Source organism: Nuphar pumila, chromosome 4 (genome assembly GCF_984573655.1).
Source record: "Nuphar pumila chromosome 4, dmNupPumi1.hap1.1, whole genome shotgun sequence".
In the NCBI taxonomy this organism is placed as follows: domain Eukaryota; kingdom Viridiplantae; phylum Streptophyta; class Magnoliopsida; order Nymphaeales; family Nymphaeaceae; genus Nuphar; species Nuphar pumila.
Genome location: NC_143252.1, coordinates 7,580,363 through 7,607,623, shown reverse-complemented (window position 1 = coordinate 7,607,623; position 27,261 = coordinate 7,580,363). Strand labels below are relative to the sequence as shown.

The window sequence follows — 27,261 nt, the reverse complement described above, 5'->3', positions numbered from 1 at the left end:
AACCAATATCCAACTTAGGTCAGATTTAGTAAATGCTACATCAAACCCAAATTCCAATCCCTTTACATCGCTACCTGAATGTCAAATTGGAAGGTATAAAAATCGAGCAAAAGAAATGCTTCAAGTGCCTCCAAGGGCTTCACACACCTGGTTATGTGGGTCAGCTTAAGGCTTTGCACTAATGGGTGACTTGGGAGTTATAGATTATTAGATTTAGGTCCTACATAATACAGGATACCCTATCAGGATCAGGATGCAACTAGAGCCGCCTGATCTTAATCCAGTCCAGCTTGATCCATTTTTTTTTAACAGAGAAAGCTGGGGTTAGGCAGACCCCTACCAGTTACACAACTATACTTTTGGGGTTCGAACTTGCAACATCCCAACACAAGGTGACGTGCACTAATTGCTCCTGCCAAACAAGCGGAGCCCCGTTGGTCCAGATTGATCCATTTTCTTACTAGGGTTAGAAGTTTTAATAAAATCTAAGCTGACCATCAACATGCCCTGTATCTCAATTTTCACAATCATGACCTAGGGGGCTCCCCTTGTCTGGCAGGAGCAGTTAATACAGGTCACCTTTTGTTGGGACGTTGCAAGTTCGAACCCTAAATGGTATGATTGTATAACTGGTAGGGGTCTGCCTAACCCCAGCTTTCTCTGTCAAACAAAAAAATTACAATCATGTATCCCTGTCACAATGTGCTGGTAAGATGCCAATGCTGGATGTAACCGGGTCGGTTTGGTTCGAGTAGCTTTTATTGAATTGGGCTTAATTGGATCCTTACTAATCAAATTCAGTGCTGGATCCAAATTCAGATGGAAAAGGGTAGTACCAATGCAAATTCTTTCTTTACCAACTCTTACCCAAAGGATCTGAATTAATTAGATTTCTGACCAAGATCAAAACCGTTGACATCCCTCAGTGCTTATCTCAATAGTCACAAACCTCATCGTTGGGAAAATCTCAGCAAGGTGGTATTTTAATAAATCTTGGGTTTCTTAGAAAAATCTCAAGAAAATATCAGTATACAAAAATAAAATACATATAAAACTATATATTAAACATATAAAATATGTACAAATTTGCAAAAAAAAATGTGTGATATTAAAACATGAATAATATCTTCAAACAAGATTTTTTTAACATATCACATTTTTAGTGGCAAAATATTGGCAATTGAAACTAACCTAATCTTAAATATTATAAAAGCAGAAGCAGTGCAATAAATTTGATGCTTTACAGTTTTTTCTTAATTGACATTCTTGCCGTGTGAGTTGATAATGTAATTAAAAATTTGTATGGGTATTTGCATTGAGTTTTCATAAAATAGAAAGTGTTGCTTACGTGGCACATTATAATTTTTTAAACATTAATGAGTTACCATCACGTTTATTCCTCTAAGGGCATTAAAATAAAGAATCACTCACTCTGTCTCCCAAATGCCTCTTCCCCCTTTTTAACAGGCATATAATGAGAAAACGTCCCCTCTTTCTCTCCAAAAGTCTTTTTCTTCTTTTTTTTAATAGCCATAAAATAAAATTATTTTATAATTTTTAAAATAAAAATTTATTTATGTTTTTCATTATTTTTTTACTTTCAATCTTGATAAATGTATATGACGACGTAACCTTTCTTTTAGAGCCCAACCATGTGAGCTGAGCATCACTTACAATATACCAATAAAAGATGGCTGGTCTCTTTTGAATTGGGGACGAAGGATATGAAATGGGGGAATGGATCAGGGTTTGAGGTTAAAATCAAAACCCGTGTGGAGATGGACTTACTCTTGCCCGCGTCCCTAATTTTCATTAAGAAAATTATTATTATACTCTTATACATATTATAAAATCTTTATATATATATATATATTGCTAAAATGTGAGAACTAGAAATATGGGTATATCCAATATTCCTTTTGTAAATCCAACTATGTGGATGTTCTTGGCATGGTGAATTTGTTAGAAATCAATTGTTGGATCGTGTATTTTTTATGAAAAATATGATTTTTGAATGCTTGAATATTTATGATGATTATGAGCCATTGATTTTAAGGCATTAAAAAAATCTTGTTTATGCATTAAAATTGAATGATTCAAGAGTGGGTTCTTATAAAACCAAGCATGTAGATCACATCCTTATGGTTAGATTCAAGAGAAAGGAATAAAAAATTTATGAAAATTGTGGTTCACGAATTAGCTCTTGTATTCTACTCTCTCTCTCTCTCTCTCTCTCTATATATATATATATATATATATATATATATATATATATATATATATATATATATATATATATACATACATATATATATATATATATATATATATATATATATATATATATATATACTTAAGCCTAACATAAAACAATTTTTGGAATATCTTCTATCTCCTTAATTGTCTAATGGGGTGGGAGTAGAGGTCCAAAGTCCCCCACCACGGTGATGAAGGCGAGAATTAAGGATGGCAGTGGATTGGAGGGGGGGGGCTGCCCCACCTTGCCTTGTTTGAACGGAGAAGAAAAAAGAACCCTGTCCTGCCCCGCCTCGTTTGGATCGGGGGATGGAGGACATGAAACTAGGAATGACCCAGGAATGAACATTAAAATCAAAACCCCTTCAGGGATGAAGGCAAGGATGGAGGACAAATTCTTGAGAGAGGGCAAGGGTGGAGTCCTTGTCCCGCACACCTGCCCTCGCCACTGCCATCCCTACTTTAGTAGCCAATATGCCTAAGGGTAGCTTTCAGCCCACATTCGGGATGTCCAAACCATAACTATTTGTTTCTTCTGAAAATTTTAAAGAAAAAAAATAACTCCAGACAAATGCTGCTACACCCGATCACCCACCATCTGATGTTGGGCCCCACATCTGACAGGTTGTATCTTGATTGTATATCACATAACAATCAATTTATTTTCACTATCTAAATAGTTGATTTAATAAGACAATCTCAAGTGCATGCATATATAGCTACAAAGTTAGTTTTTTTTTTTATTAGTCAATTCAACATTATCTTCACCACCTAAAAGGCTACAGCCTATAAATTGCAGCACCAATCTTAATAAAAGTGTTTAACAATGCAAGACAACAAAAGGGAGTAGAGAATATACCTTTTTCTATTATAACCTTTTTTTTTTATAATGAGTGGAAAATACTACTGCTTTCATTTGGATGTCCTGTTATGGGTCGAGAGATCAAGGCCCTGTTTTGGTGTCTTCAGTGTAAAACTCTGAGTATTTTTCCCTGGTCATGAAAGATAATTTCTAACACCTGCCTGGGTCGCCCAAGTGGCAGCAGGTGAGGAGAAGGTGATGACCTCTTCATCTCAGGTTCGACTCTCACCGGGCGTACAGGTGCCTTTAACTGGTAAGCTCCATGAGTGCTTCGTGCTTGGGTTTCAGCGAACCCCGCTCAGGATTTACTTGGCAGGGAGGCATGCCCATTAAGTGACCTGGTTCTTGGCAAGGGTTCTTCATCATTAAAAAAAAAAAAGAAAAGAAATCAAAGATAATTTCTAGTTGGTTTTAGTCTTGTGGTAAGGAATGCACACCCTAAGTATCAAACTGGTGATGTCCTTTGACTTCAATGCCTTCCCGCTTTGTCTGGTGTATAGAGCCCTTGTGGGTATCTGAGAATATGCTTTGGTTGATGGGATTTTAGAGTGATATAAATGGCATGTTGACAGCAAATTTTGAGGTATAAACTGTATGTATTGTTGGAGGTGGCGTGCAATATCAAGGCATGCATGCCACTCTGATTTGATTCATTATGAAGACAAATTGAGTATTTCTTCTTCTTCTTTTTATGACAAGGAACCCACCTCGAAGCGAGGAAAACTCCAAGTGAGTTCCTACGACGACCCTGCCTTAAGTAGCCCACCTTTGAAAGCTACAGACACACCCGTGAGCCAGTGGGGTTTCATCAGGTGCCTTCTATCTCATCACCCTCACAACTACCCTGCTGGCCATGCAGCGACCCAGGCAGGTGTTAAAAATTATCTTTCATGACCAGGGAAAAATACTCAGAGTTTTACACAGATTCGATATGAATGTGCAAGAACTCAATTTTTTGAAAACTAGGTGTCCTATTTTCCAAAAGATTTTTGAACTTTCGAGTCGAACCTGCGACATCATGTACATGTATAATGACAACTTGTGGATAAATATCCACTAAAAATAAAGAGAAATATCACCAACAGGGGCTCCCCTTGTCTGGTAGGAGCAGCTAGTGCATGTCACCTTGTGTTGGGACGTTGCACGTTCAAAACCCAATGGTATAGTTGTACAACTGGTAGGGGTCTGTCAAATCCCAGAGCTTGCTTTTCAAAAAAAAAATGTCACAAATCTCAATAGCGGGATTTACATTTTTCAGAAAAACAACAGGAAAAATGGCCTTCATAAGATTGCAAATAATTTAACAAAATTTTGAAAAACATAATAATTTTTTGAATATTTAACATACTTAAAAAATGTGTTAATAATGTCATAAAACTGCACTATTTTAAAATAAGGTATATTTTTATCAGATTTTGTGACAATTTTTAGACTTTAGGTATGCAATGAGATGGACTTATTCCTTAGATTCACCTCTAATTTTACTGTTAATTCCATTAGTGTCCATAATGTGTGCAACTGGCATGATGAGATGTGGAGATTTGATGTTTCAGTCATTATCTAGGTCATTGTACCACTCATTTATATCCAAATGGAATAAAGATGGCATTGTTGTGTGATGTTGTTAGGGATGGCAGTGGGGCGGGGGACAAGGTCTCCACCCCCACCCAGCCTCAAGATTAGAACCTCCATCCTCGCCTCCATCTCCGGCGGGGATGGATTTTAGCCTTCATCCCCGTTTCATGTCCTTCATCCCCGGTTCAAACAGGGATGAGGCGGGGAAAAGTGGCAGGGGCGGGGCGGGGAAAAGGGTACGTCCATCCCCGCCTCCATCCCTAAACGGGGATGGATTTTAACCTTCGTCCCCGCCTCCATCCCCGTTTCATACCCTTCATCCCCGGTCCAAACGGGGTGGGGCCCCGCTTTCCCCATGTCCACTGTCATCCCTAGATGTTGTAGACTAAACAGAGTAAAGTAAACATCTTGGTCTATTTTATTCCATGCTTGGCCTGTAGATGGATCGGGTTTCTCCCATAAATCTCCTCTAATTGGTTCCCTCCATAAGTGGGAGAAATGGATCTAGGGGCAATGCACCAAGAAAAACCTAACATTTTGTTATTCCCCTCTCAAATGCTCATTCAATCAATTAGGTTACTGGAAACTTCAAATAGGGCTGTCAATGGGTCCTGTATCCGAACCATATATCACGATGTATCCACATTCGCTCAAATAACAAGCACCCAGGTTCAGGTTATGTGGGCCGAGTCAAGAAAATGGAATCTTAAATCCGATCCACATAATTTAGAGAGCATTAAGATTTTTTTTTCTAACATAAGTACATAAAGAAGCACTGGGTTAAGCCGGGTTGGGTCAGATATCTGACAAAGATCATAGCCAAACCTGACGTACATGTTACTGGGGTCGGTTTGGGTCGACCCAAAAACATTTTTGGTTGGCATTTTTTATGCTCATACCTGAATATCCAGGTTAGCTAAGGGTCCGATACCAAAGACAAACCCGACCCCTTGACAACCCTACTTCAACATGGTGATGGCAAACATGTTTGCATATGATGTGGGGAGATGCTCTGGGGTTGTCAATTGGCTTCTCATGGATTGGACAAAAATGAGATCCAGTTATGGAACTGGACATGCTCTTCATCCAACAAGTTGGATTTGGTTCAAGATGCACAATAATGTCATTATTCTCGGACCTCTGCGTCTGGGATAAGAGACATGTATGTAGGACTAGGTCCAATCCAATTAAATCCAAATCCAGATCCAGAAAGCTCTAGAACCGTACATTAGTCTTGCTATGATCACACCCGGTGCTATAAGCAGTTAACTTCAACCCATAAGTCTAAATTTCTTAGTTTATAGGCTAACTGAATTTAAAAAAGGCCTTATTTATGCTTAACCTGGTATAGGCAAAATAACAAATACTCATTTTGCACTTAACGTTAGCAATCTAAGATCAAAATACAATGCATTTCATGTAGAACCTACAATTAGAGTGGGCAAATAAACTTTTAAAGGTTGCTTAAAATTTATTTGTTTATTTTGTAAATACATCTTTCTTCTAAAGACTAGGAAGCTAACATGAAGCATGACCAAGATCATGAGCTTTGATGTTTTTGTTAGTCAAAATTGAACTTTAGGAACTTGGTCATGTTTCAAATCCTGCTATGAACATTTTTTTTTTTGAAAGGCAAACTAGGATTAGCAGACCCTCACCAGTTATTATTCCACGTACCACTGGGGTTTGAACCTGCAAAGTCCCGCCACAAAGAGACGTACACTGACAGCTCTTACCAACAACCCTGTATATTCCAAATCTAGAAAGAAGATTTAAGATGCCACAAGTAATTGGGTGCTTTTTTTTATTTACATGAAAAAACCAAACCCAGGATCAGAGACATCTGCTTGCTGTAGTTGACAGCATAAAACTTGGTGGGCTTACCCTTTGCTAGGGATGGCAGTGGACGAGGGAAAGCGGGGACCCGCCTCGCCCCATTTGGACTGGGAATGAAGGGTACGAAACGGGGATGGAGGAGGGGACGAAGGTTAAAATTCATCTCTGTTCGGGGATGGAGGCGGGGATGGACTTACACTTTTCCCCGCCCCGCCCCGCCCCATCCCCAGTCCTTCTAAAGGATGGCAATAGACTACGGGAAACGGAGCCCCGCCCCGCCTCATCCCTGTTTGAACCGGGGATGGAGGACATGAAACGGGGATGAAGGCGGGGTGGAGGTTAAAATCCATCCCTGTACGGGGATGGAGGTTCTAATCTTGAGACGGGGCGGGGGTGGAGACCCTGTCCCCCGCCCCGGTCCATTGCCATCCCTACCCTTTGCCCTTAGGGAGTCACAAGTAACTAGGTGCTTTCATAGGTATTTTGGTGGATAGAAAAAATAAGGGCTCCATTAATCCATTGTCTATTTTGGTTATCATGAGTCTCAAAACAGTATGATACATGTTATATCTGTTAGTTGTCAGTCTCCACAGGTGCATTACATGCAATAAATTCGGTAACTAGCACTGGTGGAAGTTCCCAGTTTATGCAATATATCCAGATAAAAAGATGCATCCAAGCTCACCCTTAGATTATGGAAGATGAGAGAGAAAGGTTTGCACTATGGTTAAACTTATGTTATAAATATCAACCATAATTTGCAAAAATCATATATTGGCCATATTTTCAAAGGCATATAATTCTCAAAAAAGTGCAATATTTTCAAATTTTTGTGTTTTTAGTTTTTATTATGTTGTTACGTATATTTATATGTTTTATATTATCACATATATTTATGTCTTTCTAAGTGTGGTCAAATAAAGGGTAATATTTGCTACCCTCGTGGGTAAGGAACCCTTTGGTGAAAAATGCAATATTTTTATTTTTTTTTCATCTTTTTTGCACATCTGATCCTTTAGATGCGATGTACAAATTAAGTTTAGTAGAAACTAGCCTTTGAATCAAGTATTTCTAATATATGTCAGATTTTATCAATATTGAAAAATCAACTGGTTACAATATACCAAAATTTTAAACCTCAAAAAACGGACTCAGCGTAGCAAATGCTATGTAGGCTTTTGTTTACTGTCTCTTTCCTTATCCTTATCTAATTAATCAACGTTACCAACCACACAAACACAATGTATCAAATATCAATTGGTGACGTTCTTCTAAGAGTAAGACCTTTCCTTATAGAGATTTATTTTTTATTCCTAATTACTGTGATAAGAAAAAGGAAAAGAATGAAAAGAGAGGAAAAGAAAGAGCGGAATGAAAATATCACTGCTGATCCATTTGCGGTACGTGAATGGGATCAAATCCCTCCACTACCATGATATCGAATTTGGTTAAAACAACCTCTCCTAAGATTTCTAACTAAGGGATTCCTTACCCACAAAGGTAACAAATGCTGTCTTGTCAAATAAAATTTCTAGAGGTGATATTGCAAGATCATAACTGAGAGTCTCGTGGCAATATCATGACCGAGGGGTCTCCAGTTGGGTAAATAAAATAAATTTTAAAGATTTGTGGCATTGTCGTCTTACGGGTTCTTAAAAGTCTTACCCACGATTTAACCACCTCCGAGGGGTAATCGATCGTGGCCAAATCATTCACTAATTATAATTAGTTATTCATGAGAGAGAGAGAGAGAGAGAGAGAGAGAGATTCTAATCCTCTAAATCTTCAGATAATGTATCACTAGGAGGTACATAAAAGAGCGCTTCTTGTAATAAAGATAACAAGAGTAAAGTGCAAGGCTTGCAAAGAGAGGTCTGTCTGCGTGTGTTGTGACACTGCTTTTCAACGACAGTTTCGATGGGGATGTGAACCAGCCTCGAGGAGAAAAGATGGTCGAAAAGGAATTCGAAATGGGTCGAATGATTGTGTTTGTTTCTTTGATGGGTTTGGTGCAAAATGCTTTCTTTCCCATGATGTTGGTGTATTGAAAGTGAATGTTGGGGTGTGTTTGTTTCGCTCTTCTTTCTCCCTCTGGTGTGGCTGCATGAGGTGAAGGAATGATGGGATCGGAATCGAGCGGGAAGAGGAGTAGAGACCCGGAAGATGATGTATATCTCGACAATTTACATTCCCATAAGCGATATCTCAGCGAGGTCTGGTTTTTTCCTCGAAATTGTTTGTGAATGAGGCCAAGTGTTCTTTTTTCATGCGTGATACTGATATTGGTGGATGAATAGCTGGTTTTCCTCAAATGGGTGTTCGATTTTTCTTCATAAGCTTCCATGGTTTCTTTGTGTTTATGATGGGTATGGTCGTCAAATTGCTTCGTTTCCTTTGGTTTGGGCTGTTTTTAACTAGGGTTTGTTTTTCATTTCATTTTCTTTCCTCTTCTATTCGTTTTGGTGGTTTTTGGTTTGTGAGTTTTCAAGTTGGTGTAATGATTATTGAAAAACTGTTGCAGATGATGGCGTCCAGTTTAAATGGTTTAACTGTAGGGGACTCTCTGGCGGAGAATCACAGAACTTCACCATCTAGATTTGATCCTTTGGATTCGCCGGCAAGATCGGAGATAATCGGCTACTCTAGGTTGAATTACCATTCCTTCACTTCTAGTTTGAGTTTATTACACCCATTTTGTGGTATTGGACTATGAATAATTATGTGTTGTTTTTTTTTCTATATGTAGGTTTTGGATGGGTTAGGTGCATTGCTAGTTTGTAATTGTTGGCCTGAGGGCCTGAGACACTCTGTTGTGGAAATTGGACATTGCATGGGATAAGTGATTACTGGTTGAAATGTTAATCATTAGGTTTCCTGCAAGTTTAACGCATTCGTATTTTTAAGGATGATTTATGAAATTCTACTTTCTTGCTTGTTAAGCCCCAATATTCAGCTTAGATGCCCTGATCCAATTATGCTGGCTTGTTATCAATAGTTATAACTAGATGCCAGGATGCTATCTTATAGATCTTGATAGAAGAGCATCCAGTGCACAATTTGCTTTGTATTGTTAATAGACTCCTATAAAATGCCTGCTGCTAATAATAACTTCAGTTCTTCAATCCTTTCTTTTTGTGGATCATTGGAATGGGATTGTTCATTTGTATATATGGTCAATCGCATGAAAAAGTCACAAAAGCAGTGTTGTTTGTTGGGGAATGTTAACCTGATATTTCTTGCAGATGTTTTGAATTACCAATTTTTAGGATGAGATGCAAAGTTCTGACGTTTTCAATTCTTAAACCCCTGTTTCTGAAAATAGTTAAGCTTCCCTGATGTAAATGCCGTGCATTGTATTAATAGACGTGCTTCTGCTATCTCTTAAGTCTTTCATAGAGGAGCATCCTTTCCATGGTTAATAGAATATTTTATGAATATTTGTAGCTTAATGGTTAGTTTGATTCCTTCACCATATCTGTTTGTAGGGAGTTGCAAGATGGTCATCCATTCAAAATAGACATTCAACATTGTTACATGGAGATGTTATAAATTATGTTACCTTTATTGGAAATTGTTAGGCCAAATTTCCTTTGGATGTTAAAAATCGCCCCTATTTAGAGTGGTTTGGGAATTTCTACCTTTTTTCCTTTTTGTTAATTTGGTCAAGTGCCAGCTGTGGACGAGACAAATTGGGATGATATGCAAAGGAATTTGGTTCAAAATCCTTTTGATGGTGTGAGAAAGATATTGGAAAAGGGTTTGGGACATTGAGAAGGGACTTTGAAATTCTTTCTGCTAAACCAACGAAAAGGGTGTGTATAACTCTTGCAGAGAGAAGTTATTTTTGAAATCCTCATTTGGACACCTTTCTCCAGTTTTGAACCCTCTAGTGCCCACCTCTCGAACTGATTCCAGTATCCTATGTGTCCTTCATAACCCTCTTTATGCTTTCCAAAATGAAAAAATCTTGAAACTACTTGTTGATAATCAATCTTCTCCTTGATTATGTCTTAGTACTTGCTATATCAGGGCATATCTGTAAGGTTTCTGGGCAACAACCACAAAAGTGGAATGTCATTTTTAAGTTTTGTTCCTTTATTGGGGCTTAATCCAAGATCTGGTTCTTAATTTAAGATTCTATTTGACCATGAAGATTTTGAACTCTATTGGTGAGAAATACATGAACGCAAAATTTTTAAGTATATGATAAGTGGATTTGTCATTAATGAAATACCATTTTGATTCTTACGTGCTTCAACTGCATAATATGTTGTTCTGATATCAACAATCACACTCAAACCACAAGCCAAAAAACATCCACACGCCATCCCCATTTCACATGCACATACACATGTTCCTCCCTTTTGAAAATGTCAGTGGCAGAACTTATGATAAAATATTGGTTATTAAATTTCATTTTGTTATCACTACCATTGGGGACATTTTGCATTTGATTGTCCATTCTCTACTTTCGCAACTTTTTGTACTTTATTATTCCAGCCTTAAAGAGGGGGTGGCAAAATGATTATGATCTTCTATAGTTCTATTTGTTTATGTGCATGCTTGCGCACCTTTTGTTTACTGTTTTACATACCATTTATTATGGAAAATTATAGGCCATGCATTTTTTTCAACAAATTTCTTTTATATTATTTTTTATTTGTGTTTGCTAACCTCAATATATTCTTGAATCTTTTAAATAATGAATTACAAAGAGCATGATTTTTTTCATTTTGTGTTCGGCCTATAACTTTTCATGATGTTTTACACTTTGTTATTAGCATGGTAAGAATAAACCAAGTGCTAGATAGTGACCTCTGCCAGATTCTTACAGTTAGATTTGGAGTTGTAATTTGACCTTTGTCATAACTTTGATAGGCAATGCTTTCTTGCCTCTTCTTCCTCTCTTTTATCCCTTTCTAGTTTTTTCTTTCTCTAGAAGATAATGCATGGTTTGGGGTAGATATTGATAATGGATGATATGGGGAATATTTTCCTGGTTGACTGGGAGATTACAGCATGTAACCCAGAATCTAGTGGCTTGTGTTTTGCCTCTTCTCCATTGTTGTGGGAGTTTGAGTGATGGATTCCATTTTCCAATCAAATAAGAGTAAGTGGAAGTGATTTGGTATAGCTATAAAAAAGAAGTCTTTTCTGGGGCTGAGGGCCCAATTGGATTTGACATGAGGCCATTGTGGAAGGATTTTATGATGTCTATGTATTTGTTTCTGTAGAATCTATACATTCTTCAGATATAGATTTTGGTGTGGTGGCACGGTCTAGCTTTTTGGGGCCTTTGAAGAAGGATGTAGTAAATCCACAAATTTTATATATGTTGAAAGGTTGGGAAGTGATCCTTTTAGTTGAATGCATGACTCACTGGGGATGCTAGAACTAGTAAATCCATCTTATTTGGTGTTTTCTTCTTTTTTGTCTTGTTTCTCAAGTCCTTTTATGGAAACTTAAGGTATTAAGATCCTGCTTTCCAAGTCATGAAAGTAGCTTTGCCTTTGGCAGTAATTTTATCTTATCTTTTTTTATATATATATAATGAAGGAAACCACCTGTGCGGTTGGGGAAGGATTTACAAGCTCAACCGTCTCTCACCAATTACCCCTCATGGATGTAAAACCTCCGGATACCCCTTCCCCACTGCTCACTGGTTAGGTTTCCCTATCACTTTGGCCTTGCGGTAAGGGACACAGACTCCAGGTATTGAGCCCTCAATGTCTTTCAGCTTGAATGCCTTAAGCCGACCCACCTAGCCAGATGGTCGAGCCCTTGTGCGCATTTTTTTCTTATTTGTTAGGGGCAGTAAGACTAAATTGTGACCATCACAACAATTCAAGATTGGGGCATGATATCATGCGTGATTCAGCCTTGACTAGATTTAATTTTTCTGTTATTCCCTTATATTTGTTTGAACTTTCTATATCTACCCAAAGGAACATCAATTCGTTAAGCCATCTCATTAGGCTTTGAAGATGCGAGTGGCTTAAAAAAATTTATTTTTGAAAGAACTGCTGACGGGCTGTTCCTTTTTCTTTTTCTTTTTCCTTTCTATTTTTGGAGATCTGTGTTTTCCTGCTTGATTGATTCCTGCTTGATTGAAACCTCTTGATCACTCTTTAGAATGTGGAAATCTTTTTGCTTGAGTCAATATTTTGAGGCATTCTCCTAGTAGGTGAGTTACTTGATTGAGGATGGAGTTGTTTCGGAATAAGCACATTATGGAACCAGTTGCAGGTCCAAGTCTGATTGCTCTCCACCAAGTTTTGTTGGATCAGAAAAATCACTCGACCTATCTTGAGCAACTTGGAAGGTTTGTCACCCTTGAAGACGAAGCGCTCATTGAGCATGTTCTGGTGTCTGTGGTGCATGGTCCAAATAAATGAATCCTTATGGCTTCATACTTCGACTAACATTAAATTTTTCTGTGAAATTGGGCTTTTGTATGCTACTAGTTACAGGGATGACTTTTCTGTGGTCTAGATGTACAATTTGGCTCTATTCTGGTCTTTGTATTTAGGCTAACATACAGAAGGTGTGTTTGTTTAGGGATGAATCTTGAATAAAGGTTTTGTTTCATTCTTTATTCGGTCCTAGTTTCATATCTTGTTTATTTTTCATTTCAGGGATGAACTCTCTTCACCATGTTCTCCTATGTCAGAAGATTCAGATGACTCCAGATGCTGCGAACAATCATTGAGCATCACCATGGCTCAAACTGAAAGCTTCTCCAGACCCACTAGTCCAGTTTCTCCTTGTAGACATTATCACAAATCAGTATTTGGCTGCCTGTCGATCCCTACCACAATTGCAGCTTCTTCAATGTGCATTCCTTCTCTTGTAATGGGTAGCTCTCAGCAGAGGCAAAGGAACTCAGATTCAGAGGGCAGATTCCCTTCCTCACCCAGTGATATTTGCCACTCTCCTGACTTGAGGCGTGCTGCACTCTTGCGCTCTGTGCAGATGAAAGCACAACCACAGAGGCCACTCACCTTTGAATTGCCATTTGGCACCCGTCCTGCCACTCAACATTTTGAAGAGACTGACGAGCAGTGTTGCTCTTTTACAAAACCTATGGTTGATGAGAGGGAATATTCATTTGTTCCTGCTACCAGAAGTTCAGAACGTGTTCCAAACTTGCTTCTTGAAGAATGCTCACCGATGGGCATAGCTGAGGGCCAATCATACTCACAGAAATGTTACAGAAGGATAAAGTTGAAAGATGATGCAGGAAGAGGGATTATGGAATCTAAGGAGGAGGTTTTTGGAGAGAATGGGGTAGAGACAGAGTTGTTGTCAAGTGGTAGAGGGTCAGTACTTGGACATGCCAAAGCTTGTAGTGCTTACAAATGAATATGTATGAATTGCATGTAGTCAATGTGTATGTTTTGTATTAGAATAGTTGGGAGGATCATCTCCTACTATATTGATCAAGAAGCACACAAAAATTGTACTTCTGTTGAACACAAATCCATGTAAAAAGAAGCTAATTCAAGGATATTGACTTCAAGTTGAACTCTGAGCAGTGTGGTCTAAGGCTTCAAAGGACTAGATCCTTGTGGCCTTTGTGGATGGCAGTGGATACGGTTTCTTTTGTTTTTTACTTAGGTCCCAGTGGCTAATTTAAGGATATTGACTTCCAAGTTGAATTCTGAGCAGTATGAACGCTTATATATATATGATTTCAGTATCCTAGTAAAATTCACTTCTTTCAAAGATCATGTACACGCATTTTGGGGATCACTTGACTCAGGATCCACGACGACTAATGCTCTCTCTCTCTCTCTCTCTCTCTCTCTCTCTCTCTCTCTCTCTCTCTCATACAAGAATCACTTATTAAATTTATTGATTTGTTTTAGGGCATTCACATGATTATTAAGAAAAGAATACACTGTAGATTAACATAGAGATTATCCAATGACCATCCTAATTTTAGCGTTCACAAGTTTTAGGCATCTAAATCCGGCATTAGATAAAATATTAACTTGACTGGTTATAATAGAAACTTGGCTTGTTTTTCTTTGGGCTGACCAAATCCGTTGGCACCTTGAGCTCTTCAAGTGCTTGTGTTTGTAGAGTTACCACTTATGATTAAGGATAGGAATGAACCACTTCTCTCAAACTTGTCCCATTTCCTTGCAGTTTCCAAGCAGGCACACGTATATGCTTTTGCACGTGTAAATTGAAACTTTACACATATGCGAGTGTACATGCACACGCACACGCACACACACAGAGAGGCACCCCACGCACTTAAACAGATGCACGGGCAATTAAAATTTTAATTGAAAAAAAAAGAGCACACGGCATGTCAGCAAGCAAATATCGACAGATTTATAAAGTCAAGGCAAAGATGAAGCTTTAAGAAAAGCAATTAAACCTCTCTATATAGGCAATTATGTTTGATAACAAGGCCTAAAACCTAATATATCACAAATAAGTAATAACCTCCACTACACAGCATTTGCAGAGGAACCATGTTGATCAAAATACTTTTTGTTCATATACTCCAAACTTTAACTTTTCTTCGAATTAAAATGAAGGTAAGGTCCCTGATCCTCCAAAAGAGCAAAAGAGAGAAATGTCCACTAGAATAGCCAGCTCCTAGATGAACAGACTCTTGTACTCTGAGTTGGCTAAACGACACAACTCATTGAAGTTATCCAAAGCTGCAAAAGAGAGTTAAGCCCAAAATAAGTGAAAGAAATTCAGGTGATGCAGATGCATAAAAAAATATGGTTGACTGAACCTAATAAACGATTTGCAGGGACTATAGCAAGGATAAGAAATATTTGCTATAACTGGAACTATGAGAAATATTGACAGAAAAAGCAAGATTTTCATCAGTAATGGCATTGGCGGAACCAATGGGATTGGAGAACCCCACTAGAACACCATTAGAATAATGAAGATATGACACCCAATCAGCCTGTCATATCAAATCCTGCTGTCAACATACATAGTTTTGCTTAATCAATATGGGTGATGAAAGAAATACCAAAAGTGTCACCAAAGTTTGTGCATATTTCAGCTCGGATGGATTGATTGCCCTCAGCAACACCAATAACTTCAACATATTGTGACAGCTTGGAAGGGGTTAACCCTTTAATGGATAGTTGATGGCCATCTGGTGACTGCCCGACCAGAACCCCACCATCAGTTCGTAAAACATTAACTACAGTCCGCACCCTACGCCCACTGTACATCTTTAAGAGCTCTGCATTGACAAAAACTGCAGGGCTTGAAGTATCCATTCTTCTGTAAAACAAAGAGCTCTCTGTGAATTGGGAATGTCTTAAAAAGATGCAGCTTATTATTTGATGAATAATGTAAAAATGAAACAAATCAAGACAGCTAAAATGTTAGGTGCAATGACATGCAGGTTTTGATACAAATCCTCATAAAATGCCAGACAAGGAAATATTTGACTACATAGCTCTCACAAAGCTTTCTGGCTACATAATTTGGTGTATCTGTGATGGTGCACAAACTAACAAGTGTGTCTTCACAAGTTGCACTTTATCTGTCTGGAAGTCCATCAGTGAAAAATGTAAATCCTGCCATTCATGTTTCTGGAAGCAGCATGTCCAGAGCAAGTAAACTGCTCACTGAACATAGTTTTAAAAGGTTGATTTCAGGGCAGGGCAAGTGATGCCCGATATTGGATCGAAGAAAGGAGACCAAAAAAGGAGATTACACCAAGTCACCAACACTTTGAGATTGCCAGAGAGAAACAAAGAGCTGGTCTTAGATGCTATTTTCATGATTTCTTTGCAGTTTCCGAGTGAATTTGAATTGCTAACCAAGCTATAACAGTTGAAGACAAGATTTATATGATAGTGATAACTATTAAAATATTTTGGCAACATGAGCATTAGGGAAGAATTGCTATCGGTTGTCATATTTTTTGTGTTACATCATACTGCATGCAACACATAACATAAATTATAAAACATTTAAAAAAAATATTTTATCATAATTGAATTCTTTTGATTAAGAGAACCCCATCACAGTCAAAAGTTGCAAACGCATACACGATGTGGAAATCTCACATTCAAATTTATGTGGTACAAAAAAAAAAAAAACTGGGCCTCTTAAATTGGGTGAATTCTCAAGCTATCCTACTCCTTTCAGATTTTTCTTTTTCTTGTTGTCCTTAGTGACTTTCTATGATCCCTTCTTGTAACCTTGTTTCATTCTTCCCTCAGTCTACCTTTAACACCTCTATAATTTTCTTTCATCTTAGAATCCCTAGCAGTGTTATTAAAAACGCGCCTCAAGGCGCAAAAAGCGCGCCTCGGTTCAAGGCGAGGGGCTTTGTGCCTTGAGGCGCAGGCATAAGGCGCAAAAGCCCTGAGGCGCACGCCTCATACGCCTTGAGGCGTACGCCTCAGAGCGAGGCGCGCCTCAAGGTGAGGCGTACGCGCCTCAAGGTGAGGCTTTTAATAACACTGGTTTTGTCCTATTGAATTTTCTCTCCAACTTTTTCTAACTTTTATGCAGTGGGAGTCCAACTCAAACACCAATCTTTTGCAAGTTGTATGAAAACAGTAAACCCCCTTATGAAATTAAGAACTAAGTGGGTAATTAACTTTATCCTATGTCATTAGCAAATTATACTCTCCAACAGCTAGCATATGCCATCTGAATCTCTCTATATATAATCCATAGATACATGCCTATCGAAGAAGGAAATTATATAATTGATTTTCATGCCCACTTTTCCCCTTCAATAAAGTGATCACTTATATGTTCATCATATCCACATTCACCTTTTTACACAGAATTAATACCAGGATTCTCTTATCGATCTATTATTATCTCCACTCCAAAGTGCTCCCTGTGGTGTGTCTGTTCATATGTGCTTTGTGAGAATCTTTGTATAGGTTTAATCGTTCAACTTTAATTAGTTTGTCCTGGAATTTACTATTCAAGTCATAAGCAATAAGTTAGATTCACTTTTAGTAAGATTAGAAGTGTAGTAGACTATTATACAAGAATTTAAAGATGGGCCAACAATAGGCCAATTTTCTGCTCAGACTTAAATCTTATTCTACAAAAATAATGGATATATAGGTATATATATAGAAACATCATCCCTAGGATTAGTTAAATAACTAGATCTTAGAAAAGGGTGTCACGTTAATGAAAGTGTCACGGTTGTTTCACTGCAGTTTATACAACTGTAACAGTTGAACTGTTCTTGCTTTCTCAATAGCATCCACACTGGGAGTGTTGTATTTTGCACGCTGTCTCATAAAAAGATGCAAATCACAGTTGGATCAGTAAAGAGAACCATAGTTTCACTGGTTACTTAGCTTATAGAAACGTAGTTTTCAACACATAATTTGACAAGTATAACTAATTCAGGAATCAAATCCAATAGTCTAACTTCAAGCACATGGTATAGGTTTGGGAATATATAGGATTCTGGCTAATTGTATTGGTTCGCTTCTTATGTCATAAAAAAATATCAGATCTCTTTTCATGTTGGGGATCCCTCTCATGTCTTCTTTACCCTTTTACTTTACTTTATTTAGAGTTTCCATTCATTGGCCAGAACACTGTGTGCACATGCAAACAAACTTATTTTATGGCATAATAATGTAAATGCTCTTGATACTAAGTATTTAATCAATTTTATCAATCTTTAATTATTCCACAATACAATAACTAAGTTGTTTGTGGCTAAATTTACTTCTACTGCCATGGTTTGATGTTAGGTGTATGATATACTGTCATGGTTTGATGTTAGGTTTTATACGTTAATCTCATATTTTTTAGAATAATCTCATATATTTTAATTTCTTTTAGTTAATCTCATATATTTTCCAGTTATGTAATCAATTTTTTAGTTACTTTTATATGTTAATCTCATATTTTTTAGAATAATCTCATATATTTTAACTTTTATAGGTTAATCCCATATATTTTAACTTTTGTAGGCTAATCTCATATATTTTTTAGTTATGTAATCAGGTTTTAGTTACTTTTATATGTTAATCTTATATTTTTTAGTACTTATTTGACATTTTCTATTTCTTATTGGTTGTCAATTTCATCAATAACGCATTTCTTTATTTATTTGTATTTTTAGATATTTTTTTATAATTTTTTAAAAGTTTTCAAAAAAAAATTTTGAGGCTTACGCTTTACGCCTCAAGGCTTACGCCTCGCCTCGGTTTTTGGTTGAGCGCCTCGCTACGCCTCAACGCTTTTCACAACACTGATCCCTAGCAATTTTTTTTTCAATTCTTCCCCATTAGATCCGGTTTGTCACTCATGTGACCAGTACATTGAAAATAAAAAAAAATGAATTTACATTCACAACACAAAAAGGAGGGGAGAAGGGAATAGGTGTTAACCCTTTTGAATGAGAAAAGAGAAAGTCTTGAATCCCAAATTTGTGTTATGTGAGGTCTGATGTCCCTTGGCATCAAATTCAGGTCACAACAATAGCAACCAAGAATTTCACCATTGTTAGTAAATTTTGCCTAATATAATACCTGTGTTACTCTTTGTTTCTTGAGATTTTATTCAATTTATGCAGCTTTATTCTTTTATTTCCACTTTCTTTTCATCATATTTTTTTAGATCATGATGAGTTTGTGGGGTGGGGTGGGGTGGGGTGGGGTGGGGTGGAGGGTGTTACCATATACATGGTCACTTACTATATCACAGATATAGCATTCATTCATCATATTTCTTAGAAGTTTCATGTCGATAGTTGTACACTTATCTTTGTTTTTCTAGGACGTTTCAATCAAAGCAGATGATTTCCATGTTATCCTCTCCATGTATAGTGTTATCAACATCAAAGAATCAAATCTTGCTAGTAGCCTCAGAATATGCATTCTAAAGGGACCAAGAAGATGTTTTTCCTCTAGTGTTCCCATCTTTAAAGAGACACCACCAAAAGACGCATATTAGGAATTAGTATGGCACGGAGAGATACAGACATGAATAACTTTAATGAAACGGTCAAGACACATCTTGAAAGGGCATGCCTATGTCACATAACTGTGGGTGCCAGTGACCGTGCTGGTGTGAAGGTGCAATATGACAGTTTCAAAAAACTTACTTGTAAGAGTGCGGGTATATATATATATATATATATATATATATATATATATATATATATATATATATATATATATATATATATATATATATATATATATATGTGTGTGTGTGTGTGTGTGTGTGTGTGTGTGTGTGTGTGTTGTGGTGGGGGTGTTCTAGTCAGGTCCCAAGATAGGTCCAGGCAAAAAACCGTGGTTGTAGGTGCTTTTTGTTGAATCTGAACCAGTAGATGTGTTCACAATTGTTTATATACCAAAAAAATTAGGATCTTTATCATCAAATTCACCCCTCTAAAAGAACACATATGTGCATGAAAAATACCTAATTGATTGCATGTTAACTACTAAGTAAACTATGATAAACATATCTTTTGGTTTAGATCAAGCAAAAATCACCTGCAGCCACGTTTTTTGTTGGGACCTAACAAAAATGGGACGACTAGAACACAGACACATATAGACCAGTGTTACCGGAAGTGTGCTTCCCCGAAACACGCTTCGAAAGCGCAAAACACTCGGGGTAGCGCCCATTTTGATTGGGAAGTGTGCTTCCCTATTAGAGTTGCTTAGTTTCCCATTAAAGGAACGAGTTACCTTTATCTTAAGGTCGGTGGACAGTTTTACCCTTTTCTTAAACTATTTTTACCAAAAAAAATATTGAGGGCAAAATAATAATTTTTCAAAATTTCGTAAAAAAAAACAAACCAATAGGGTTTCTGTTTCACACTTTCGCAACTCTCTCCCTCTCTCTCTCATTCTCAGCAATCGCCAGTGCTCCACCAACCTCCGACCTCTGACGATGAATGTCTTCAAGTGCGTACATCCTCTCTCACTCTATCTCTTTGTGTTTCTCTCTTTGACTCTCCCTGTTCCTCTCTCTCGCTTGTTGTCTCTCACTCTCACTCTCTCGGACTCTCACTATCGCTCTCTCTGTCTCCATCTCTCTTCTCTCGCTCGAACTCTCACTTGCTCTCTTTGTCTCTCCATCTCTCTTCTCTCACTCACTGACTCTCGCTCTCTCCATCTCTCTGTCTCTCGAACTCTGCCTCCATCTCTCGCTCTCTATCTCTCACTCTCACTTCACATTCTATCAACTTTGGTCCTTCGTAGAGCTTGAATTTTGGAGTCTAGCAAATCAAGGATCATTGAGATCGGAATTGTATTGGATTTTTTTATGAATTTTTGAATATTTTCTAGGATATAAATAGTTTCTTATTCAGATTTGAGATTTTTTATGGTTTTGATCAGATTGGTTCTTTTTAAAGGCAATGAACACATGCATTTGGGTCTCTCACTATCTCACTCTCTTTGTCTCTCCATCTCTCTTCTTTCGCTCTCTCTATCTCTCAAGCTCTCGCTCTCACTTTGGTTTTTGTTATTGGTTCAAACATTGGGATTGTGAAATGAGTTCAAGATTTAGGTATTCGTTTTTTCTCTGTTTTTTGTGTGTTTCACGCAGAACAGAGGATGGTGATCTAGTACGACTTTCAATTGTTGGTCACATTCTATGTACTATTTTTTTTTTTTTGTAAAGGCATGATTCACTAGGTCATTTGTTTGCTAAAAATGTGAAAAGACACTAAAAATAAAAGAATAAAATTACGAGTGGGGTAGATCATCATCCTCTGTTCTGAATGTGATCTTTTTGCTTTTGTGTTCAGTTGGTGGTTTTTGTTATTGGTTTCACCATTGGGGTTTTGAAATGAATTCGTGATTTAGGATTTTCTATCTTGCAGCGATTACAACATCAAATAGCAAGTCATTTGATTCTTTTCTAGAAAAAGATAGGCTTCTTAATCAATTTTAATAGTTTTCTTATAATGCTTGCATACATTTGTTAAAGAATTATGATTTTTTCTTGATGTATTATTTATTAAATGCTTGCAAGCAAGGTTGTATATATCGTGTCGTAACTCATATCGATCAGGCCCATAATTACACTGTATCATAATGTATCATAAATTTTAATAAAAGTCTTCCAAAAGATTCAAAAAACTAAAAAAAAAATCAGAAAAAATAGCGAAAATTCTAAAAAATCATAACACGTGAAACAATGATGAATTTCACAAAATACAACCATAAAATCACATATGAAGCATTTATGCCTTGGTATGAATGACATGCATAAGTCATTGAACCTTAAATAATCAAGATAATATGCTATAAATGGAAATCTCAAAAGAAAAATGCAAACTATGAAATAATATGCATATTAAATAACGAATCTAAGCTAATAAGTTACAAGATTCATAATAATGTGTGTTTACATGAACAAAAAAAACACATTTTTTTTAAGCTTAAAAATTTTACATAACTAATATTTTTAAAATTTCAAACAAAAATAAATTAGATAACATCAACCATTGAGTATCATCAACATCATTTTCTTTTCTTTTTTTGGAAAAAAATCTATCTAAATCACTCTTAAGCTCTTTAGGGATGAATATGAACTAGCCACAAGGGGCCTTATATGTTTTTGAAAAAAAATTGAAATAAGTGCATTTAAACTGCATTTATAGTGTATCTTAAGATACGCCCCGCATCATAGTGTATCGTATCAGAACACCCCATAGTAACGATATAGACAACCTTGCTTGCAAGTTAGAACAAGATGCATTTGTTAAATAGTTGCAATAGGAATATGAATTATGGATCTTTTTTATGTATTATTTATTAAATGCTTGCAACATGATGCATTTGTTAAATGGTTGCAACATGAATATGAATTCTGAATTTTACTTGATATATTATTTATTAAATGCTTGTAACAGATATATTTGTTAAATGGTTGCACTTTGCATATATGATTCAGTTTTTAGAAACTCATGTTTTATTTTGTCAATGATAACATAAATCGTATATTTTTGGTAAATTAGAAAAAATATAATTACATTTTTGCTTCTCGAATCCTGATTGGCTTTCGCTTCGCTTCCCTTCTCGCTTCCGAAAAGATTCTTGGTTCGCTTCTAAGTCGTCCCACACTTTCCGCTTAAAATTTTAGAACTGCCTCTCTTCCCGCTTCGACTTCCTAAATCGCTTCCCGCTCTCACTTCCTCAACTAACAACTCTGATATAGAGTAACCCGTATCATCAAACACGTAAAGTGTATGATACAAATCGAACATTTTTTGCGCTACTGATGGCATGCATGATCAGCAGCTTTCTGTTTATAGCAACGGTTAGGAACCACTGATAAAAACCAAAAATTTTAAACTTTTTTTATGTGTGGCACTTGACCACTCATCCGAGCATCGTTCAGCGATACTGTCTCTCGTATATGTATATATATAAATATATATATAAGAGAGAGAGAGAGAGAGTAGAGCGTAGGTACTTAATGATACATGCTTAATGGTTTTTCTGCTCTTCCAGTGTTTTTTTCAAAGTTTTGACCCCATAAATGTGTTGGCATGGTCGATTTACGAGGAATCCACACCTGGATCATGTGTTTTCGATGAAAAAAAAATTATTTTGGAGTCTAAAAAATTTACAAAGATTTTGGACCATTGATTTTTCAAACCTTATAAAAACCCACCCATGTGACGGAATCGAACACTTCAAGAGCTGATCCCTATAAAATCAAGTACATAGATCACATTTGTATGGTCAGAATTTAAAAATTAAATGAAAAAACCTGAAAATCCATTAAGCACATATCATTAAGCACCTACGCTTATATATTTATATATATATTTATATATATATTTATATATATATAGAGAGAGAGAGTAGAGTGTAGGTGCTTGAACATTAGGAGCTTGTGATACATACTATGGGTTTTTCAGGTTTTTCGGTATTTTTTCGCAATTCCGACCCCATAAATGTGTTGGGCATGGTCGATTTATGAGGAAACCACACCGATCATGTGTTTTCGATGAAAAAAATGATATTTGGAGCCTCAAAAAATTACAAAGATCTTGGACCATTGATTTTTTTAACCTTATAAAAACCCACCCATGTGTCAGAATCGAACAATTCAAGAGCTGATCCCTATAAAATCAAGTACATAGATCACAACTGTACGATCAGAATTTAAAAATAAAATGAAAAAAGCCTGAAAACCCCATCAAGACGTATCGCAAGCACCTATGCTATATATATATATATATATATATATATATATATATATATATATATATATATATATATATATATATATATATATATATATATATATATATATATATATAGCGTGTGTACATATTTATGTATATAATATAGATGAAACTGAACTTGGTTAGGGTTAGCCGAGTCCAGTTTTGGACAGAAATGAACCCCGATGTGGTTGACCAAACCTGACACTGCAGAAGCAGTGTCCAAATGTCGCTCCTGCACCAAAGCAGGTGTGTCACGGATGCATTGCCCATTTAGAAGTGTGTGTGTTACATAGTCCATGCCTTCTATCCAAGATAATTGTAGGCATACAGTTAAAAAGAAGGGACTCCTAGGGCAATCCCTGTTACATCAACAATCTTTTATGCTTGTTTTCAATTCTTCTAGATTATGCTTTCTGGATGCTCGTTGAATCTTAGGCCTGCTCAGTGTATACTATAACATAAGCACAATTCTATAGCGTTCACTACCACAAAGCTTGAAAAGCTACTTTGTTGCCCACTTGTAGCATATAGTTTGAAGCACAAAGTATAATAAACTAGAGAGATAGATTCGGAATTGCAAGAGAAATACAGATCCCCAACAGCAGCACATCGCAACCAACAATCAATATTAAAAAAAAGAACCAAAACCTAACAGAGCAACAGATACGGGGAGCAAAGTAGAGGCTACAAGGCGCATATACAAAAGGAATGGAAAAGCATCTCCTACTACCGAATGACAGAGAAAACCTTGCAGGAAAGAAAGCGGGTTTCTCCCATTCGCACATGATCAAACAAAAAAAAAGGCGAAAAGGATTATTTGGACAAAACAAAATCAATTTCTCGGTCGATTCCGAGGGTTTCAAGGAATTCTGCTTCAAGATTAAAGTTAACCCACGATGCTGCAAAAGGGATAGAACCATCATCAGGTGTTTCTCCCTTTTTACATCTGATTGAAACAGAAGGAGAAAGCATTAGAAACTAATAAGTGAGAAGAAAATCCCCGGAAAATTCAGATCTCGATCGAAAATTATGGGGTTCTTTTCCTTTCCTTTGGGTTATTGATCATACTGGGGCTCTCGAGCAAAATAGGGGTACAGAAAGAAACCCCACTTGGGTCAGAGTTAGTTTTCCGCCTTTCGAGTGAAGGATTAGGTATTGAATAAAAGATGGAATGAGTTTTATGGTTTTCGCTAGAAGATCATCTTCTACACGAGAACCATTGTCGGATTAATCTCCTTCTCCTACAATATCTCCATCAACACCAGCGCACAGAGAGAGAGAGAGAGAGAGAGAGAGAGAGAGATCCTTACTTGGATAGATGATGGTCGATAATGGGGTGCCCACCTGCAACGAGAGAGAGAGAGAGAGAGAGAGGGCGCGGGAAGAGCAAATAAGAAGCCCCAATTCCCGCCACCGAGCTTTTTTTTCTTCTTTTTTGACAGAACCTGGGTATGTCACAAAGACGCGTGGTCACGAGGACGCGTTCGACTCGCTTGTTCGATTTTAAAAAAAAACAGGACACGAATTTTAATTTTTAATCAATAAACAACTATTTTTGATATTTAATATTAAAATATGCCTACTTATTGAAATAAAACAAAAAAAAATATTAAAACAATATTAAAATATTGTTGCTAGTGTCATCGCCTGTGACATACATAGAATCTGAGGCATAATTTCTTAAATTTTAATTAAAAAAATATTGGCTGCACTCAACCGCACCATACCCTCTAACTGAAAGTCATAGCCAAGGAATTGAGGGAAAATGCATGCCACCCTCATGTAGCCTCGGAGTTTTACACCACCGGCAGGACGACCCTAGGTATGGCAGGTTGACTCAGAGCGACCAGATCTTCATGCTGGGTGTGGTTTCTTCGGGTTATAAATCTAAAAAAATATATTTAATTATCCTTTTCATTTTATTGCATATCTGACCCTCCAAATGTGATGAAAATGTTTTAGTTTAGTAAATCATGGTTGTCCAACATGTATGTGGGATTTTTTTTTTTTTTTTGGGGGGGGGGGGGGGGGGGTTGAAAAATAATGGTTTACAGTACATCTTTAACCATAAAAAAAATATATTATTACGTTAAATAATGTGGTTTCTCCTTGTAAATATAAAAATAAGAACATGTAGATCATATCACCTAACTTTCAGGACATATCAGTATGGGTGACTCAACTGAACTGAATCAATTAGGCGCAGTCTGACTTGATTTTTATATGTCCATAAGCCGAGCCAGATCCACAATCTAGTTCCATTTAAAGAGGAGTAAGTTCTTCATTATGCAACTTAGGACTGAGAAGGATTGCCAAACCTATTTCTGCACCAACCCCATTACTCGGACATAATATGTTATCTACGATGTCAACGGGTCAGAGTCGGGTAAAAAAAAACTAAAATCAAATTGGATTCGCCGTATTTGGATTCGGATTCGGAAGGAAAAACATAAAACTGAATCCGGATCCGATTAGTCTAAATCCAATATCTACACTCAATCGGATTTGGTTGGGAAAGATAGAACCAAATCTAGATCTGACTGATCTAAAATCTGATATTTACACTTAATTGGAATCGGATTTTAGTCGGATTCAGATTTCAACAAAAAATTAATACAGAATCCGACAGATTAGGATATCTGGTTGCATCCTACCCGTTGACATCCCTAATGTTCTCGAGCTTCCTGTACTTGAACCCTCCTTGTATCCGCAAAGAATTTATAACCATGCTTATAACAACTAGGGATACAAGTGATTTCAGTAAACCCAATCTGAACCAAATGACGAAACTGCTTAGATCCAAATCAACTCAGTTTGATAAAGTTATGGATTAAATTGGGTCCAAACTTAAGGCATGTATGCCAAGATGGTCAATTTTTTGGCATGAGAAGTTAAAAGCTCAAACCAGTTTCTATGAGACTTACTGAACTAATTTCTAGCCTATGTGGATATACACATGTTTTTTTATTTTATTAAGATATTTAGGCTCAGTTTGAGAGCTCCAGATGGGCCATTTTCAACTACCTCCTCACAAAGATGTTGACAACTCCAGCCTCGCCATCTTCATCTCCTCTCCAATACCGACTCCCAAACAGAGCCTTAATCAATATCTTCCATCTTTTTCCAACACTATATTCTTAAATTTATGCACTTTGGCACTAGGGCTGACATACCCGAACCTGTCCAAATAACAAAGTGTCGGGTTCGGGTTTTCTGGATCACCAAAATGAAATCCCAATCCTAGATCCGTAAAATTCCAAAAGCTTACTTTTACTTAAAATACATATAAAACACCTAGGCCAGGTCGGGTATCCAGCAAAAAAACTGAGACGGGTCAGGTCAGGTACCCTGCAAAAATCATAACCCAAACATATTACTTGGGTCGGGTTAGGGTTGACCCGTATATTATTCGGATTGGCACTTTCTATGTCATATCCGAGAATTTGGGTTCGGGTCTTGTCAGGCACCGGGTACAAATCCAACCGGTTGACAGACATTGACTTTGCTAGTCAAGCTCCACCCTTTCAAATTCGAAAATTCTAAA

At 37.0% G+C, this 27,261-nt stretch overlaps 2 protein-coding genes across 2 annotated transcripts; one reads left to right on the top strand and one right to left on the bottom strand.

The window, feature by feature from the left end:
- Window positions 1-8,386: 8,386 nt before the first annotated feature.
- On the top strand, window positions 8,387-14,060 carry LOC149839229 (uncharacterized). The gene is made up of 3 exons (XM_090004040.1): window positions 8,387-8,742; window positions 9,051-9,175; window positions 13,165-14,060. The coding sequence occupies exons 1-3, from the start codon at window positions 8,647-8,649 to the stop codon at window positions 13,889-13,891; spliced, it is 948 nt and encodes a 315-aa protein (XP_089860166.1). The 5' UTR covers window positions 8,387-8,646; the 3' UTR covers window positions 13,892-14,060.
- Window positions 14,061-14,873: 813 nt separating this feature from the next.
- Window positions 14,874-25,151, bottom strand: LOC149839228 (Nucleic acid-binding, OB-fold-like protein). The gene is made up of 3 exons (XM_090004038.1): window positions 25,028-25,151; window positions 15,537-15,796; window positions 14,874-15,207 (listed from the first exon to the last, which is right to left on the bottom strand). The coding sequence occupies exons 2-3, from the start codon at window positions 15,790-15,792 to the stop codon at window positions 15,143-15,145; spliced, it is 321 nt and encodes a 106-aa protein (XP_089860164.1). The 5' UTR covers window positions 15,793-15,796; window positions 25,028-25,151; the 3' UTR covers window positions 14,874-15,142.
- Window positions 25,152-27,261: the final 2,110 nt, after the last annotated feature.